The 16,875-nt window shown below is 51.6% G+C and overlaps 6 protein-coding genes across 6 annotated transcripts; 2 read left to right on the top strand and 4 right to left on the bottom strand.

The window, feature by feature from the left end:
* Positions 1-3: 3 nt before the first annotated feature.
* On the bottom strand, positions 4-1,540 carry CPAR01_06558 (peptidase family M28; the record flags this gene model as incomplete). The annotated part of the gene is made up of 2 exons (XM_060490830.1): positions 4-1,366; positions 1,434-1,540. The coding sequence occupies 2 exons, from the start codon at positions 1,538-1,540 to the stop codon at positions 4-6; spliced, it is 1,470 nt and encodes a 489-aa protein (XP_060349704.1).
* A 315-nt stretch (positions 1,541-1,855) lies between these two features.
* On the bottom strand, positions 1,856-2,326 carry CPAR01_06557 (uncharacterized protein; the record flags this gene model as incomplete). Its single annotated transcript, XM_060490829.1, has 1 exon — positions 1,856-2,326. A coding segment is annotated over one exon (471 nt), but the record flags the coding sequence as incomplete, so codon positions are not given.
* A 3,391-nt stretch (positions 2,327-5,717) lies between these two features.
* On the top strand, positions 5,718-6,820 carry CPAR01_06556 (glycosyl hydrolase family 61; the record flags this gene model as incomplete). The annotated part of the gene is made up of 7 exons (XM_060490828.1): positions 5,718-5,810; positions 5,868-5,876; positions 5,940-5,969; positions 6,035-6,288; positions 6,346-6,406; positions 6,460-6,709; positions 6,777-6,820. 7 exons carry the CDS (start codon positions 5,718-5,720, stop codon positions 6,818-6,820), a joined length of 741 nt encoding a protein of 246 aa, XP_060349702.1.
* A 1,236-nt stretch (positions 6,821-8,056) lies between these two features.
* On the bottom strand, positions 8,057-9,198 carry CPAR01_06555 (endopolygalacturonase 1; the record flags this gene model as incomplete). The annotated part of the gene is made up of 2 exons (XM_060490827.1): positions 8,057-8,944; positions 8,998-9,198. The coding sequence occupies 2 exons, from the start codon at positions 9,196-9,198 to the stop codon at positions 8,057-8,059; spliced, it is 1,089 nt and encodes a 362-aa protein (XP_060349701.1).
* Positions 9,199-12,283: 3,085 nt separating this feature from the next.
* Positions 12,284-14,398, bottom strand: CPAR01_06554 (multicopper oxidase; the record flags this gene model as incomplete). The annotated part of the gene is made up of 1 exon (XM_060490826.1): positions 12,284-14,398. One exon carries the CDS (start codon positions 14,396-14,398, stop codon positions 12,284-12,286), a length of 2,115 nt encoding a protein of 704 aa, XP_060349700.1.
* Positions 14,399-14,713: 315 nt separating this feature from the next.
* Positions 14,714-16,367, top strand: CPAR01_06553 (phosphoesterase; the record flags this gene model as incomplete). Its single annotated transcript, XM_060490825.1, has 3 exons — positions 14,714-14,760; positions 14,943-15,298; positions 15,349-16,367. The coding sequence occupies 3 exons, from the start codon at positions 14,714-14,716 to the stop codon at positions 16,365-16,367; spliced, it is 1,422 nt and encodes a 473-aa protein (XP_060349699.1).
* Between the last annotated feature and the right edge of the window lie 508 nt (positions 16,368-16,875).

The following is a 16,875-nucleotide window of genomic DNA, read 5'->3' as shown; positions in this document are numbered from 1 at the left end:
CACTTAGTAGATCTTCTTCTCATCATTGTGAGAGCATGTCTTGCCGTGGCTGGTGTGCTCAGCCAGAGCCTTCCAGCGACGCATCTGCTGGAGAACACCAGCGCGGCCCCGAAGGATCGGGGTAGTGTTGGCGCGAGGGGGGACACCCTCAAGAGAGTTGGCAAGGGTAGCAAGAGCGCGACCAGCAGCCTTGGTGTTGACGGTGATGGCATCCCAGTTGATGTTGTCAATCGTGTCGCAGGCCTGGTGGTAGCAAGGGTCGTTCTCGCCCTCACCAGTGAAGATGGATGCGACCGGGATGCCGAGCTCGACGAAACCGGCGTAGTCGGAGCGGCCATCAAATTCGGCGGAGATGGTCTCCTTGCCATTGGCCTCGAGGTAGTCGGCGATGAGCTGGGGACCGATACCGCTGTTGTTGTAGGAGGCAAGCTCGTAGATGGGGTTGGGGGAGCCGATCATGTCGTAGTTGAAGTAGTACTTGATCTTGTCGGCATCCTCGGAGCTGAGGTGCTCGGTGTAGTAGTAGGATCCAACCAGGCCGGCCTCCTCAGCGGCCCACCAGGCAAAACGGATCTTGTGGGGGAAGCCGCTGTACTTTTTGACGGAGCCCATCAGCTCAAGGAGGGCGGCAGTGCCAGAACCATCGTCGTTGATGCCGGGACCCTCAAGAACGCTGTCGAGATGGGCGCCGAGCATGATGACCTTGTTCGGGTCACCCTCCTTAGTCTCGGAGATGACGTTCCAGGTCTCACGCTCCTCGAAGATGGCATCCACGATGAGGGTGACGATCACCTCCTCGCCGGCGGTGAGAAGGGCCTTCCACGCCTCTCCAGTCTCGAGGGTGATGATACCCAGGGGGACGAGGAGACCAATGTTCTCAGCACTGAGAGTGGGCTTGGTGATATCGTCACCAGGGACCTGGTTGTACAGGATCACACCGAGGGCACCAGCAGCCTTGGCGTTCTTGATCTTGTCAGAGACGGCGCATACGCCGCGCTTGATCAAGGCAAGCTTGCCGGTGGCATCGATGCCCGTGAAGGCCTCTGGGAGACATCCGGAACCATTCACGTCGTCGACGGGGGTATCGATGAGAGGAGCCGTGATACCACCCGGCAGGGGAGTGGCGGTGTTGTACTCGGCACTGATGACAATGACATCGCCGTCGGGTCCGGTCACGGAGATGGCGTTGGTCTGCTCAAAGGTGTGGTTGAAGGGCTGGAGGTAGGTATCCATCTGCTTGGCGAAGCGAGTCTGGGCGCGCTCCAGGACGAAGTCGACTGAGGCCTTGTAGCCCGGTGTGCCAAAGGCACGGGTGCCGCCATTGTCGCGAGCGATCTTGTTCAGGTTCCAGAGAACACGCTCAAGCCTGTTTAAGCCTTAGTTAGCCAGAGCTGCACATCATAGGAGATCGTTGTAGCATGGAATTGACTCACTCAACGGTCTTGATGTCAGCCTCAATCTTGTCAGGAGTGAGGGGATCGGTGGCCAAGGTGGATGTGGCCAGCGCCAGAGCGGCTGCGGAGAGGTAGGTGGTCTTCATCTTGGCGGATGATCTGGTGATGCACTCAGCGAGACCAGGAAGAAGACCGCGAGAACAACAAGGCGGGTTGAGCTCTCAGAATCTCAGAGACGCGCTCAGGGGCATTGCCCGCTTCTTTATAATGATCACAGCATGCAAACACCGCATGTTGAGTTGCTTTTTCACCCTGGCTTTCCATGTCGAATGGCACGCTGCGCGGCGACATTGCGAGGTCTTGCCTAGAGTCAGAGCTCAAGCTTCTGGTTAAGCTTGGCATGCATTTGGACCTTGCCGATTGCATGGGTTCTGGGGCGGGGAACATGAAGGCATATCGAATCAGCGGGCCCAATTGATGCAACTGATAAGCAGAACTCGAGCCCAGCAAGTTCTGTCAGCAAAGCCGGGCTCGCCTAGCCTGATTGTTCTGCTAGCCTTGGTCATGCAATAACGGGTGAGTGTTACCGCAAGTAGTTTGCCGTTGGAAAAGAAGGCGAGAGGCATAGAAGAAGCACTTTCGATGCTGCTGCACCCGAGGGCCAAGACGCGGGTCACAACATCTTGGCTCAAATATTCGCACGCCACGATGTAACCCCAAAGGGCAGGTGCCAAGACTTTTTCATATCGCGGGGTGGCGGGTTGGGACCAACTGTTGCTCAGCACCGCGTCAGTTGGATAAAGGACCTGCCCATCTTGCTCTTCTGCCGATGCCAGGGTTCTCGTTTGGTGGTTCAGTAACACGGTTCTTGGGCCTAAAGTTTCTTCCGTAATCTTGTCCGCCTTCTCGGCTTCCGTCCGGGATGTGGCCACGGCGCACGACAACGCTGCTTCGCGTGGCTTGCGGGGTTGGGGATAATGGGGACTTTTGGAAGCTGATGTCTTGGACGGTCGGCCTTAACGTGCTGCACCTGCTCTCTTGGGGTTCATTCCAGCTTATTGCCAAGACATTAAACGAGCTTTTGATCGGTAAGCCGGCTCTGTCAGATGTGATGCATGGCAGAGTATCTGAGCGTCGGGGAGTTTACCATTTGCAAACAACAGGAGAAGATAACGCGATAATGACTTTTCAGGACTACTTATGGCTGAAATATCGTCATGGTTGTGTCTCATTGGGGGGTTAGACGTGGAGAACTGGGAAAAGTTCATCAGTTGCGGACTCTCCTTTACAAGACTCCGTGTGTTGAAGTCTAACTATAAAAAAAATATTGAACTTGATGATGGGTAGATTTGCCCCATTAGTGACCACATCTGAGAGTTCAACAACCCAAGTTAAGTACCTTCTCAAGAGTCTCAATTCGATATTCTTGTCTTACCAGAGATATCGAGACTCTTGGAATGACACGTTCATTGTTGGCTCTTGGGCAGTAACTGCACGGCTTTAGAAGAGAGAATAGGGTCTAGCCAGTACCGTGGCTGGCTGCAACGTTAGGCAAGAGAGTCCGTAGAAGTTCTCCATCTACACTTGTCCCCGATGCCAGTTTTCCGGGCCGTCCTGCATTATGCATAGAATGTTGATCTAGATGTACCTTGCTCAATACTAAGCTGCAGAGCCAGCCACATGGCGTCCTGACAAGTCTCCAAAACCATCACACGTTCAATACTTCCATAAATGCCTCCTTACATAGCCTTCTTCAACAGAAACTAGCATTCGTCAGCACCCGATCGATGGCTCAGGGTCGGGTCACGCGCTTGCTTCCCTATTGGGCTGACAAGCCTGACCTCGTCACCCTAGTCAACAAATAAGCTTAACAATAAACTTTGGAGTTAGCACTGCCTTACTAAAACCTTGGGCAGTTGACCAGGAGCTTATTCCCCGCTGCCTCCAAACCTGTGTGACTCTCATTGCAAACGCTTATTATAACTCCTGATTGCGAGAAGTTCTCTTCTCCTCAGGATGGTCCTGCACGTCATGACTCGCCTTGCAGTTGCTTCCGAAGACTCTACAGAAATTGGCTAATTTCCAATTACCTCATTTATCAATCATTGCGGTTTGCATGTTGATGAAAGCAAAAGCAAAGCCAGGACGGCTTACTTGTGGTTGGTTCTTGCCGTGGTTGGAATTTGTGGATAAAACTGGATATCAGACGCGCGTATTTCGATCTCTGAGCAGCCTCCGCCCGTTGCCCTTTTTGGGCAGATCTAAATCCATGTAGATCGACTCCTCATCTTCCACCACTTTGATCAGACCAGGGTACTTTACTCGTCCTCTAGAGCCGGTGTGATGTGGTCCCTCCCTGCGACCTGCCAGCCTGGACTTGCTACATGAGATTCGCGCTGATAACTGTGGCGCAAATCTGGTACCGTTGTTCGGCGGTCTTTCGGTATTATTTCCAGCGAGTCGAAAAGCTACGGCAGTCCATCTTGTTCATTACTCGTTATCAACCTGCAGATTAACCTGCAGTCTGGATGTAGAATGCGGCAGTGACAGCGTTTGGAGAGACCATCCACCGTCATCATCAATAAAAGGAGCGGAAGAAGGAGGTCCCGATTAAAAGAAGAATGTGAGATCCAGTTCAGGTATCGTTCAGACGCTGAATATGCAAACATTTCTGAATTTCGCGTTATGCAGATTAATCGTGCCGAAGTCGACAAAGTACTTAATCAGCGGCCAGACATAACAACGCGAACCATTGGGTCTGGTATCCCAGTCCCAACATACCGGTTACATGTTCGCATAACAATCAATCGGATCTTGAAGGTGCGAAGGGCAGAAGTAAATGGATGAATAGATGGTGAGACCCGAGGCTCTGAGGCTCGTACATAATGTTTCCTGACAAGAACTACCTTACGTCTTATGTCAAAGACAACTTCGCTGTGGGGGCAATTCTACAGCATGAGATACACAAGTCTAAAACACTTACATGGATGCAAGAGGTTGACTATCAGCAGTAGTTCAGTGGTAAATATGTGCCTTGCTCACACTGTCACATTCGAATTTCCGAATCCAAAATCCCCATAGTGATAGTAGTAGAACAGATCATAAGTGTAGCTCAGTTTCGATGATGAAGCAGACGCACTATTGAGTACGAAAGCAGATATTTGAGCATTTCATAAGCCCGCGCGCGTCGTCGACATGTAGGTAAGAGAGCCTCACTCCAGACTTAGACGCCCTTTAACTAAAACTAAGTTGACGGCCAAGCCAATAAGTGTCATGTGGCTGTTCAGCTTACTGCATTCTGACTATTCGTGAGCAAGATGTCACATTCCCGTTCGGGGAGAAATACATGAACAACGGCAGAGGGTGGGATGACCAAAAGACGACACGGAGGCAGCTCTTGCGTTGTTCAATTCGGCTTCCTGATAGCTCATGCCACAATTCATGCTTCGTATTGGTCAGTATCTGCTCGTTCCAATTTCTATATTGCATTCTCCATCGCAATTGGGCCCCTAAATTTCAAGGACTTTATCAACGCGTACGAATCTCTCAAACTTCAAAGACTCATCTTCAGGCTGGATTATTTGATCTTTAGCTATTTGAGAGATCGTCTTGAAACGAAGATGTTTCCTCGGCATTGCCTGCAGGTTTACAAGCATCATGAACCGGCATGGTGACACCGCAGATCCCCCCGCAATCCAAACCCACGGCACACGGCATCATGGAAGCCGCGCAAAAGTTTGTTGCGCTCTGTCGACATAGTAGTAGCAAGATCCAACCTTGCTTATTCGTCTTTGTTGTTCTCTTTTAATTAAAACACGGGTGGCATTGGCGTTTTGACTTGCGACGATGGCTCGGCTGATTAATTGGTGGAAACCCCGCCTCCAAAGTGGGATGCGGGTTTTCCCCATTTTCATTGGCAATGCCCCTTGCCAGAGTTAATAAAGTCGAGCCGTGGCACTCGCTCGTGTGGTTCCGTTGTTTCCTTTTTGCGCTGTCCTCTTAGTTCCCGTGATGAGATTTTAGGGGGTGGGATGAGGAGGCAACGTCGTCGCGCCAAGGAGTTTGCTGGCTGGCAACGCTGGCTTGGTGTCTTGGATTGAGAGGAGTCCCCATTGGAGACGAAAAGGAGAAGAAAGGATGAACTGTTTTTGAGTCGGGGTGTTGATGATATATAGCACGGTGGTTCCCGTGTAAGAGCAAGTTTCTGGATTTAAAGTGCTCAGCTCCAGGCAGGCAGTGTCAGTCGTTACGCAACTTGCTCTTTGTCGCAGCCGTCGATCTCTCGCTTTTGTCCATCAGACGTTCGTCCGAAATATTCGAAACATGCAGATCGCTGCTTGCTTCCTAGGCCTTGCGGCTCTGGTCGCTGGTCACGGATACGTCGACAATGCTACCATTGGTGGCACCTACTACCAGGTTTGTCATGGCATATCTTCGTGTTATGGATAATGGTTGCTAACTCGTTTTAAACAGTTCTACCAGGTACATTAGACTATCAAAGACACAAATGTTCTATTGTAAATCTAACAACAGACACGTACCTAGCCTTACCAAGACCCGTACACGAGCCCTACTGTAAGTCTAAGCTTTAGCTTCATCCCCCATGCGAGGATATCACAACTCACACAAGTTTCAAATAGCCCCAGAGAATCTCTCGCCCGGTCCAAGGCAACGGCCCAGTCGAGAGCGTCGACTTGATCGATGTCCAGTGCGGAGGATACACAGCCGGCGGCGTCTCGGGCTCGACGCCCGCGGCCCTGCACGCTACTGCTGCAGCGGGATCGACCGTCACCCTGCGATGGACTCTCTGGCCCGATTCTCACGTCGGTCCTGTGATCACCTACATGGCACGATGCCCCGATTCCGGTTGTCAGGCATGGCAGCCTGGCACTTCGTAAGTAAAAAGTAATACGTAAATGTGTCTATGTGCCGTGTCTAACCTCTGAGACAGTGCTGTGTGGTTCAAGGTCAAGGAGGGTGGACGCACCGGAACCACCAACACTTGGGCTGATGTATGTTGGACCTGCGATGTCAAAGTCGATTAGCTGGCACTAACATCTGTTAGACCCCCCTCATGGTTGCCAACTCCGGCTACCAGTACACAATCCCGTCCTGCTTGAAGTCGGGCTACTACCTCGTCCGCCACGAGATCATTGCTCTGCACGCCGCCTACTCGTACCCTGGCGCACAATTCTACCCCGGATGCCATCAACTCCAGGTCACTGGTTCCGGCACCAAGACTGCGACTTCGCTGGTTGCCATCCCCGGCGCGTACAAGTCGACTGATCCTGGTATCACCTACGATGCCTACAAGGGTATGCTGTACAATGTCTCTTGGGTTCTTGACTCTTGACAATTGCTGACCTTTGACTTTCTCTGAAGCTCAAACTTACACTATTCCCGGCCCGGCTGTGTTCACCTGCTAAGCACTTTGCGATCGCTGTTGACAGTAGCAAGGACTGAGCTCGTCCATTCATTTAAATTCGTGTACATATTGAGACAAGTGAGAAAGTATATACCTTTGAACACGATCGACGAGCTTGCTGTTAGGCTCGATCCATCATCCACGTCAGATGCATCAACTCAACTGGGAACATGTCATTTGACGAAAGCTCACAGGGCACCCAGGGATGAAATTTCAGTCTCAGGCGTGGCTCAAATCCAAAACCCAGTTCAATCAATGAAGACTGCTGAGGGTGACTAGGAGTGCCATGTGCCAATCACTCTTCTTTCTTGCCAAGGTCAGATTTATTGCTATGACTTTCGGATATGCCATCGGTGTTGAGGTTGCGCGCTGCATCAGCATAAAGCAACAACGTCCTGTCTACATACTTAGTCAAAAGCCTGTGAGTTTTGCACTTCAGCACATAATCAATCGAATGAAGTTGTTTGCCTCACTGTTTACCATGAAAACAATGAGAAAAATCCAGCTTCGGTGGGGATTGTTGGCGGGGATGGTTCGGCTGAAGCCTTGATAGAGGCACTGAGGGCTGTTCCCGTCAACCAATTATCACTGGATGTCAACATCCACCAATTCCCGATAGTCTGGTGGTGAGGATATCTGGTTGTTACCGGGGAAATCCCACGTTTTAATTCCCCGTCGAGGAGTCTTTCTTTTGCTTTTTTTTTTTTTTTTTAAACCATGTGGGCAGTTCTTTTTGTTTTCGGGTTGATTTTGTGTTGATTAAAAAAGTCGCGTGGCCAGGCCCTTTTGTGGTTCTGCTGGAAATGAGGGTCGGGGATCCGGGCCACTTTACAGTCCAGGGGTATGCCATGTAGGGATCCTTGTAACTCGTGTGGAAATGAGCAGTCGTTTATCTCTTGGTTTCTTGGCACAAAGGCTTAAAGCAGAACATGGGTCAATTGCGAGCTTGAAGATTTTGGAGTCACGAAGAAAGGTAACGATGAGGTTCATCCAGTATGTGATTGGATTCGTATGTATCTCGCCTCAAGACATTTTGAGAACGACAAAGGAAATTATATACAGGAACAAATTTGCGCCCGGCTGATTACTTTGCAGACACGGCTCAGCTCATTACAAGAAAGTCCAGCACAAAACAATCCGCGTCAGCGTTCCCACCAGGGAAAAGAGACTAGCACCCCCTGGTGGGTATCACCGACTCAGAAGAGAGCGGCCGAGAAAACTCGCAAGTGCGAGACGCTTAGCAAGCAGCACCGCTGCCGCTGGGGATGTTGGAGCACTTGGTGGACTTCTTGCCACCGGTGACGCTGACGCCGCTCCACTTCCAGTTGCTGCAGGCACCGGAGGCGCAGAGGATGTAGACGTTGGTGCCGGAGGAGGCGACGGAGCCGGTGATCTTGGAGAGGGTGAGGCCGGTGATGGGGACGCCGTTGGTGGGGGTGCCGGTGGGGGAGCCGTTCTCGTAGTCCTGCTCGATGACGATACCGTACTTGGCAATGTTGGAGAGGGTGATGCCGGAGTAGGTGACGCCGGAGACGGAACCAGTAGCGCCGGAGACAGTCTTGATGCGGACACCGTTGTCGGAGTTAACGATCTTGGAGTTGGAGATGGTGACGGTCTTGACGGTGTTGTCGGAGCGGCCGCCGACGGAGCCAATGGACAGACCGTGGCCACCGGAGCAGGTACCGCCGGTGAAGGTGATGTTGGTGCCGGAGTTGATGGCGAGGCAGTCGTCCTGGTTCTTGACGTTGGCGCCGGAAATGTAGACGCCGGTGGAGGAGCCGACGTCGAAGGCGTCGGTGTTGTGGCCGCCGGCGGAGTCACCAGCGGAGTTGTCAATGGTGACATCGTAGACACCGAGGGTGGTAGCGCTGTTGATGGAGAAGGCCTGGACGGGGGTGTTCAGGACGTTGAGACCCTTGATGTTGGAGCTCTTGAGGCTGTGGGCGTAGAAGAACTTGGGCTTGGTCTTGCCGCCGTTGCTTCCCTTGGAGTCCCACCAGCGGGAGCCCTGGCAGTCGATGGAGTGGCCAGAGGCACCGTTGATGTTGATGTTGGTACCGGAGAAGGAGATGAGGGGTCCCTCCCACTCCTTGTAGCCGAAGGTGGTCTTGCCCTGGAAGGTGACCTTTTACGGTGTCAGCTTAGGTGTTATTCAGTAGCCAGAATCTTCAAACTCACAGTGGTGCCGGACTTAAGACCGGTCATGTCGAGGGTGGTACCGGCAGGGACGACGATGCCGTTGAGGATGATGCTGGTGCAGCTAGCCTTGCCCTTGATGGCGGCAGCGGCATCGGTGAAGGTGCAGCTGGCGCGAGCATCGAGAGGAGCAGCGATAGCAGTGGCGGCCAAGGCGCCGAGGGCGAGAAGTGAAGAAACCATTTTGTTGGAAGGAATTTATTTTGGTAGTAGAGAGTGACTTGATACACAGTATCAGAATGCTTGTTAAAAAATAAGACGAAAGAATGAATGAGCCAAGACTCTAGAATGGTAAACTGGATGAGATCTGCGGGAGTGATGTCTTGGAAGCTTCTTGGCAATCTGGGGAGGAACTGCAGGATGGTTTATATCCAAATCGACGGGATCTCTTGGCACAGCCTTGCCAAGGCCTGTCAACGAACTGCTCCTGTTTACCATCCTCCTCTGCTCTCTTCCTATCCAGTACGGATACCTTGTTCCACGTACCGACTGTACAGTCGGTCGTCTGGACGCATCATGGGAACAGGGAAACACTGGCCGAGTCAGTTAGATGGAAGATGGAGCTCGACCGGGCCCCAGGCCAGAAGCAACGCGAGTGCCGGGGATGGCCCTTGCTCGTTATAGTCCCATGCAGGCAGGCAAACCCCACCGATAACTCCTGAATTTCTGGAATCGCACTAGATTCTGCCCAACAGTGCCATCTCCGCGATTGACATAGACGAGCACCACTGCCACCATGAGCTCCGCGTCTGTGGACTACTTTGGTACGCCGCCAAGGCTAAGGCTTGTTGAAGCAGGGTCGTCCGGCCCTTGCACCGATCGAATCTAGGCACTCTATTCAATAGGTGGTTGTATCAATCCTGGATCTCAAGTTGCCGAGTTCCGTGCCGTTCTTCCAGCCGCAACTTTCAACTGGGGCTTTTCGTCCCATTGTGGTAAACATCGAACCTCTCAGCATTTGGGGGGGCATCATACAAAAGGAGGAGGGGACGGGAGCCGCGAAAGGGGGATTGCCTAGGAGCACTGGACGCGTAACGGACCAATTGTTCCCCAGGGATGCCAGTACCGGGGCGGCTGGTTGGTGGAAAGTTTATGGTCAGACAATGTGAGCTTTAAATTGAACAGAGTTCGACTGATATTGCGTGCCCTCAGGGTTAGCTTGGTTGAATCGTTGGTAATGTGATGGTCATGGCCTCCCGAACACGTATAGCTGAAGGGACTTATGGGAGTGGGGTGGGGGATTGATCACATCACGGTACGGCAGTCGGTTGCAATAGAATTGACTTTCGGGGAGCGTCTACCAAAAAGCCATGAGAATTGGTGCTGCCATGGAACATTTCTGCCTATTCTGCCCATGATTGGCGGGAAAGTTCAGAGTTTCGGGCCCATCCTCAACTGTTTTGCTGCCCTCCAAACTTCCTCAAGATGGCCTAGTCATGTTAGCGCTGGCCCGTCACGCGTGCAGAATGTGCAGAATATTGCCAGAACCAGGTCCCCGTCGACGAGCTAATTTGAGTCTTGACCATGAAATGTCTAGCATCCAACATCTTCGGCTGCTCGCGCCTTTTCGCTTGACGGCGCAACGTAACTGATGCAGGTGTTTAACTCACTTTGACTTGGCAGATTTTCTCCTCCCCCCTCTCACGATCCTGAAAGGGAATTAGAGTTTGCGCCTTTCTTCGTGTTGACCATGTTGGATGGCGGATGAAACACAAGTCATCTGAACGGCAGCTAGGGAGTTGACAGTCCTTGAATTTGCACCAGTCAAAACTCTGAATCTTCAATTTCAACGTCGCATCATGTTTGGTTTCTCCGTCCGACTTGCCGGCTCTCTTTCTACATGGCACCCTCAAGTCTCAGCCGCATATCATCATTCAATAGCAAACATGACATCGACATGACTCTTGAATAGCCGGCAAGCGGCACAAGTCTCTAGAGGCAAGACAACGTCCATCTAGATGCTTCAGCGACTCCATCCTAATGATGAGTTGATGGGGCGCGTGTCCTATCTAGCTGGAATCGTTTACCCCAAAAATAATATGGAACTCGGCACTGACATGTATGCAGGTGGGTGAAGAAAGATAGGACCAACATACGAACAGAGTGCGATAAACTGGGGCGCGAGCGCCCAAATGCTCTTTATTTCCGACTCAATGCGACGCATCAGTTGTCTCTTGTTTCAACGGGCCTTTTTGCATCAGAAAACTGGAAATCTCTGTCAATTTCGTACTACACCTCTCCTTTTTTAACTTTGAGAATTTTACAACGGACCGAAAAGTGACGATCACAGATTGGCAGAAAAGGTTCCAACGTGGAAGTTCCAACAACACTACAACCAATTCATCGCAGAACTGCAGAAAGAAGAATTAAGGGGCCCAGAACTTCGCCTCTCATTGCGGAGCCCGGCGAGAAATGGGCATGATGGCAAATGGGATTATGGGACCACACGGATGATACAGCACACGTGCACTCATGGGAGACCGGATGATGGGTACTGCGGAATCCGGTATCCGATCGAGTTAGTACGGGACCCGTTTGCCTATTTCCTAATCTCTTGCAATATTCAGTGTGCCCCCTGTTCAAGCAACTACATGCAGACTAGCCTGCTGAGAACCTCTAGACTCTCAGCGGTCTAGATCGTCGGGCCCAATTCAACTTCCAAGCAAGCAACTCCTTTTCTAGTGCGAAGCGCAGCCATCGCACTCTCCGTCATGAGTCGATGCCTCAGAGACATGAAGCCATCGTATCTACGAAAGGAAGGAGCTTCGGAACTGCCGGTACTATTGAAGCTGTCTTGTCCTTCTTAGACACAATGTCTCGGTACTCGACCGGTAGATGTCAGCAACTTTCTTTTGCAGAAGACATAGCTCCGTACATACGCGGAGAAGTGAAAGGCGATGGTGGATCACAACTCCAATGAGCAAGGGATAATGCCGAGGACCACAACGCCTTGCCCACGGGGGGCTTGACAACAAACGGGTTGACAAGGGTACTCTAGCCGTCAGTATTTCGCCGACGGACTTAGTAGAGACCTGACTGATGGATGGATCCCACAACAGCTGATTTCTGATTCATTACAGGACGGAAACAGATGGAGCGTATGCACTCGACAATTTCCCCGTGGGTTAGACCGTTAGAAGCGGTGTAATTATCACGGGGAGCGGGTTCCAATTGTCCGCCGAAGCTCTCAATCTCTCTTTGGGAATGATTGCTCTCCGAGCAATAGCACTTACTAACCCTCTATTTACAGAATCTCGTATTTACTCTCTCAACCAAAGTTCCCAAACCAAATGTCATCACTAGGCCGAACCCCTTTCTCGACCCCAGGCAACCCGCAGAGCCTTACTTCCTCTTCGCTCGCCACCTTCCACTCTTTGGCCGTCTCGACTCTCGCTGCAATCATCATTACCATGCCCGCCTCTGCGTGCCATGCGTTGTGGCAGTGGAACGTCCACACGCCCGGATTGTCCAGCACGACTCTGACGACTGCCCACCCGTAGCCTTGGACTGTTACGGTGTCCCTTCTGAGCGGGTTCTCCAGAACACCCGAAGCCGCGAGTTCTGCTTCCAACTCGGCCATGTCTTCGGGTGGGTAGCCCGTTGGGGACTGCTTCAGTACGAAGAACTTGTGCCCATGGATATGGAACGGGTGTGCGCCGTCGTCAAAGTTGCTGATGATGATGTTGACCGTTTGGATGCCTTGCGTCTGGTACACGAACTCATTCTCTGGATTGAAGGTAATGTCGTTTACGCCGGTTGTAGACGGCAACAACGTGTCATTGTCGCTTTTCGAGGCGTCCATGAAGCGATACAGAGCCGGCGAGGTGACGTTGGCGTGCCACGTTGAGGCGTTGAAGAAGCCCCGCGATAGACGCCATGCTCCTATTTCGAAGTTGGCGCGGAGGTACATTGTGGCTGTGACATTGGGTGCTGGAATTGCATCGACAGGTCTGAGTAAAGTTGTGTTCATGTCTCGACAGTCGACATCTATGGCTTCGTCCCAGCTCTTGCTTTGTGGTTCGCTGAGCTCCGATGCCGATTCATGCGTCTTCTCTTTGCTAGAAAGTTCTGGTATGGCATACCGGATGATCCCCTTCACTTCTGAATCGAGCCAGGGATTTTCTCGTGCGAAGCATTGCGTGGTCATCCTAGCTCGCAACCAGAACGAGTCGGCAGTGGTGAGATTGGTCTCAATGACCACACTGTAGCGCTGTGCCGGAAGGATATTGAGGCGGTGGAAGGGTTCAGGGCGGACATCAGTCCCATCGACCTCGGTGATGTAGAGCGGATGCTCGTCGATTTCGATCTGAAATTCGGCAAAGGCACCAGTGTTTATGAACCTCAGGCGATGTCGCTCATTTGGAGCCAGGCTAAAGGTTTCCAACGAGGATATACGAGATTTCTCGTTCTGGCAACTCCATCCGTCAAAGTCGGCACAATCGCGATAGTTGCGCCCGTTGATGAGGCCACTCGACGGCACAGGCTCTTCATTCTCTTGGTCTGATTGAAGATAGTCCATCAACAACTCGGCCGATGTGTTGTGATAGTGGTCCGAGATCATGACAACCCGATCAGTCGAGTACTGGTCTCTGGTTCCCTGGTTTTTTCTCGGGTGGACGACGAGCGGCCCGACGAGTCCATCAGAAGCTTGGTTGCTGTGATGTGCGTGGTGCCAATACGTTCCTGACTGGTTCTCGACCGTGAACCTGTACGTGAACGTCGCGTTGGGTGCAATAGGGCACTGCGTCACGCCGACGGTGCCGTCCATGGAGTTCGTGCTGTTCTGATACATGCCGTGAAAATGAATGGCTGTGGCATTGACGGCTTCGTTGCGGACGTGGACAACAATAGTGTCTCCCTCGTTGCACTCAATGAGAGGTCCGGGAAACTGGTTGTTGATGAGCATCATCGGCCGAAAGATCCCATCAGGGTTGAAGATCGCATCGCTGATGGTCCAGTAGTGCTCTCTGATGCCTGGCGCGGCGTTGAAGTCCCACGAAGAGCCCAAAACATATTCCGACGAGTCCCTCAACTGTGGCGATGATGGTATCGGTTCTTTGACCACATAGACCGCCGTTTGAGAACGATGCGGTGCAGTCGCAGGGTATAGCTGATCTGATGCATAAAAAATGAAGAAGAATATGAAAACGCCAAAGAAGCCTGTAGAGACTCGACTCAGTAAAGAGCCCTCTGATTGACTCCTCAGCAGTTGCGGTCTCTCATCATCATCTTGGGGAGGAAGAAATGGCGATTTCTCGCCATTGTCCTCCGTAGCTGAACTATAAGACGAAGATTCCAGATGGTCCAAGTTGAAATCGGTGGAGATTGTCAGAGATGGATTCAAAAGCCTCTTTTGATCGCTTGCTCGCTCAACGTCGTCCATGGCGTGAATCTCATTGCGTTTTGACGAATGGACGGAATAACGCAACGCAAAGAAGAGATTCGAATTCAGACAAGAGGTTGAAAATGCGAACAAAATGCCGCTCACGAGCCGAACTGCCGTTCAAGGCAGGTAAGTTTTCGGAAAATGGGGTGGCGTAGCATTCTGTTTTGTTTCTGCCCGCTCGTTGCCGCGCTCTCGGGAAGCCGGCATGCCTGTCCTCTTACACGTGCGTTGGAAATGGCCCAATCAGACCTCACACTTTGACAACCTGCGTCTGCAATTGGAGTTCGGACAGTCCAAGTCGACTGAGGGGAAATGGATTCAATGCCATCCACTAGATCGAAAAGTAGTGACAGGCTCCTGTTTTTTTCGTCCCATCCATCTGTTCGTTTAATGGATCGACGAGCGTTCCCGTGCGCAGGGGTGGCGATGCTGTCAGCCTGTCAGGGATGTGACCTTCCCCATTCCTCGTCCCGATACTACAGAGTCACCGACACGGAGGTGCCCGACAGCAAATCATAGAGAACATGAAATAATCAAGGAGTCCCGGCCTTGAGGCTCTTGGTCTTCCTTGTGCTCGCCACGTCGTTCTTTCAACCGCTCGTTTGAAGGCCTTTCCAGCTTCATCATCTTCCACGATGCATTACGCAGTTACCGCAGCTATCTTCGCGGCCGGCGCCCATGCCGCTGCCGTAGCACCTCTCTGTGCTCGAGCGACCTCTTCAAGCTCTTCTGGAGGCTGGGAGACTCGGTACACTGCCACCGGCACCGCTGCTGTCGCTGCTGCTGCTGCCACTGCCAAGACCAGCAGCCCAACCAGCAACGTCAAAGGCAAGGCTTTCGACCGCTTTGTCATTATCTGGAATGAGAATACCGATTACGATAAGGCTATCGGTGATCGTTAGTGCTTCTTTGAGCCCTTTTCCCCCTCAGAATCTGACCTGTCGCAGCCAACTTTGCTTGGCTTGCCAAGAAGGGCATCACGCTGTCCAACAACTTTGCTGTCACTCATCCTTCTGAGCCCAACTACTTTGCATCGGTTTCTGGAGATTATCTGGGCATGAATAACGATAACTTCAATCGCGCCGATCGCAATGTTTCTACTGTGTTTGATCTCCTGGACACACAAGGAATCTCGTGGGCAACCTACCAGGAAGACATGCCGTTCTCAGGTTTCGAAGGCATGGCATGGGTGAACCAACAAAACGGAGCTAACGATTATGTCCGCAAACATGACCCGCCAATCTTCTTTGACAGCGTCACTAGTTCGGAGCAGCGCCTGTCCCAGGTCAAGAACCTGTCCATGGTCTACCCGGAGCGATCACAGTTCCACAAAGACCTCAAGGCCAATAAACTACCCCAATGGTTATTTTGCACGCCGAACATGACTTCGGACGGTCACGATGCGTCTGTCACTACTGCAGGTGCTTGGAACAGGAAGTTCCTTGAGCCACTGCTGGAGGATAAGAACTTCATGAACAACACATTGGTTTTGGTCACTTGGGACGAGAATGAGACGTACACGCAAAAGAACCGCATTCTTGGCATTCTTTTAGGAGACTCAATCCCTAAAGAGCTCGTTGGCACTACGGACTCAAACTTCTATAACCATTATTCTGAGCTTGCTACAGTTGAGGCCAACTGGGACCTCCCGACCCTCGGAAGGTGGGATGTCGGCGCCAACGTCTACAAGTTTGTCGCAGACAAGACCAAGAGCGTCATTCGTCAGTGGAGCAACACCTCGACAGTGCCCGACCGCTACTTCAACCAGTCGTATGCTGGTTTCTTCAACAGCAAAACCGCGAAGCAGTACCCAAAGCCCAACTTGGCTCTGAACGAGAATGCAGCCGGCAGGAAGATTCTCGAGTCCATCAAGGCGACCTGGAAAGACAGCAAAGCTCCTACGTACTACGAGGATACTGTTCAGGTTTCGGACGGACTTAACCCGCCTCCTGGCTACAAGGCATAAAGTCTCGGGACAAAGCACCTAGTAGATACTAGCATTGTAATGATAAATTTATTATTACGACTTTGAATGAATATCCTCTGAGTAATTAAGTTATAATACAATCAGAGTCTAGATATATAGGCCTTATAGGATATACTTCTAATAAGAAGTCTTGTTAAAGCCTATTCTTTCTTGTAACCTTACTAGTTTTCTTTACTAGTTTTCTTTAGCATTTTTCTTTTCTTATTTTTTATCATTGTCTCTATTATAATTCTCTAAAGTATACGTCCTCGAAAATGTGTACATGTATCCAAGATGATAGACTATAGAGACGCCAGAGGTACCTGGAGCGACAGAGAGGGCAACGGGAATGGCATCGGACTTGGCCGAGCAAAACCAACCACTCAGTATCTAAAATTCGTCACCCGGATGGTACACGGCATGCAGAATCAGCCCTCGTGATGTCGATGAGTCGTTCCACAAGGATGTTCATTGACAACGGCCGAGCAGGGGAAATGTCGAGTGGAGA

This window comes from Colletotrichum paranaense, assembly GCF_030867605.1.
Source record: "Colletotrichum paranaense strain IMI 384185 chromosome Unknown Scaffold_5.1, whole genome shotgun sequence".
Taxonomy (NCBI): domain Eukaryota; kingdom Fungi; phylum Ascomycota; class Sordariomycetes; order Glomerellales; family Glomerellaceae; genus Colletotrichum; species Colletotrichum paranaense.
The sequence above is the reverse complement of the archived record's forward strand: the minus strand, read 5'-3'. Positions and strand labels throughout refer to the sequence as shown.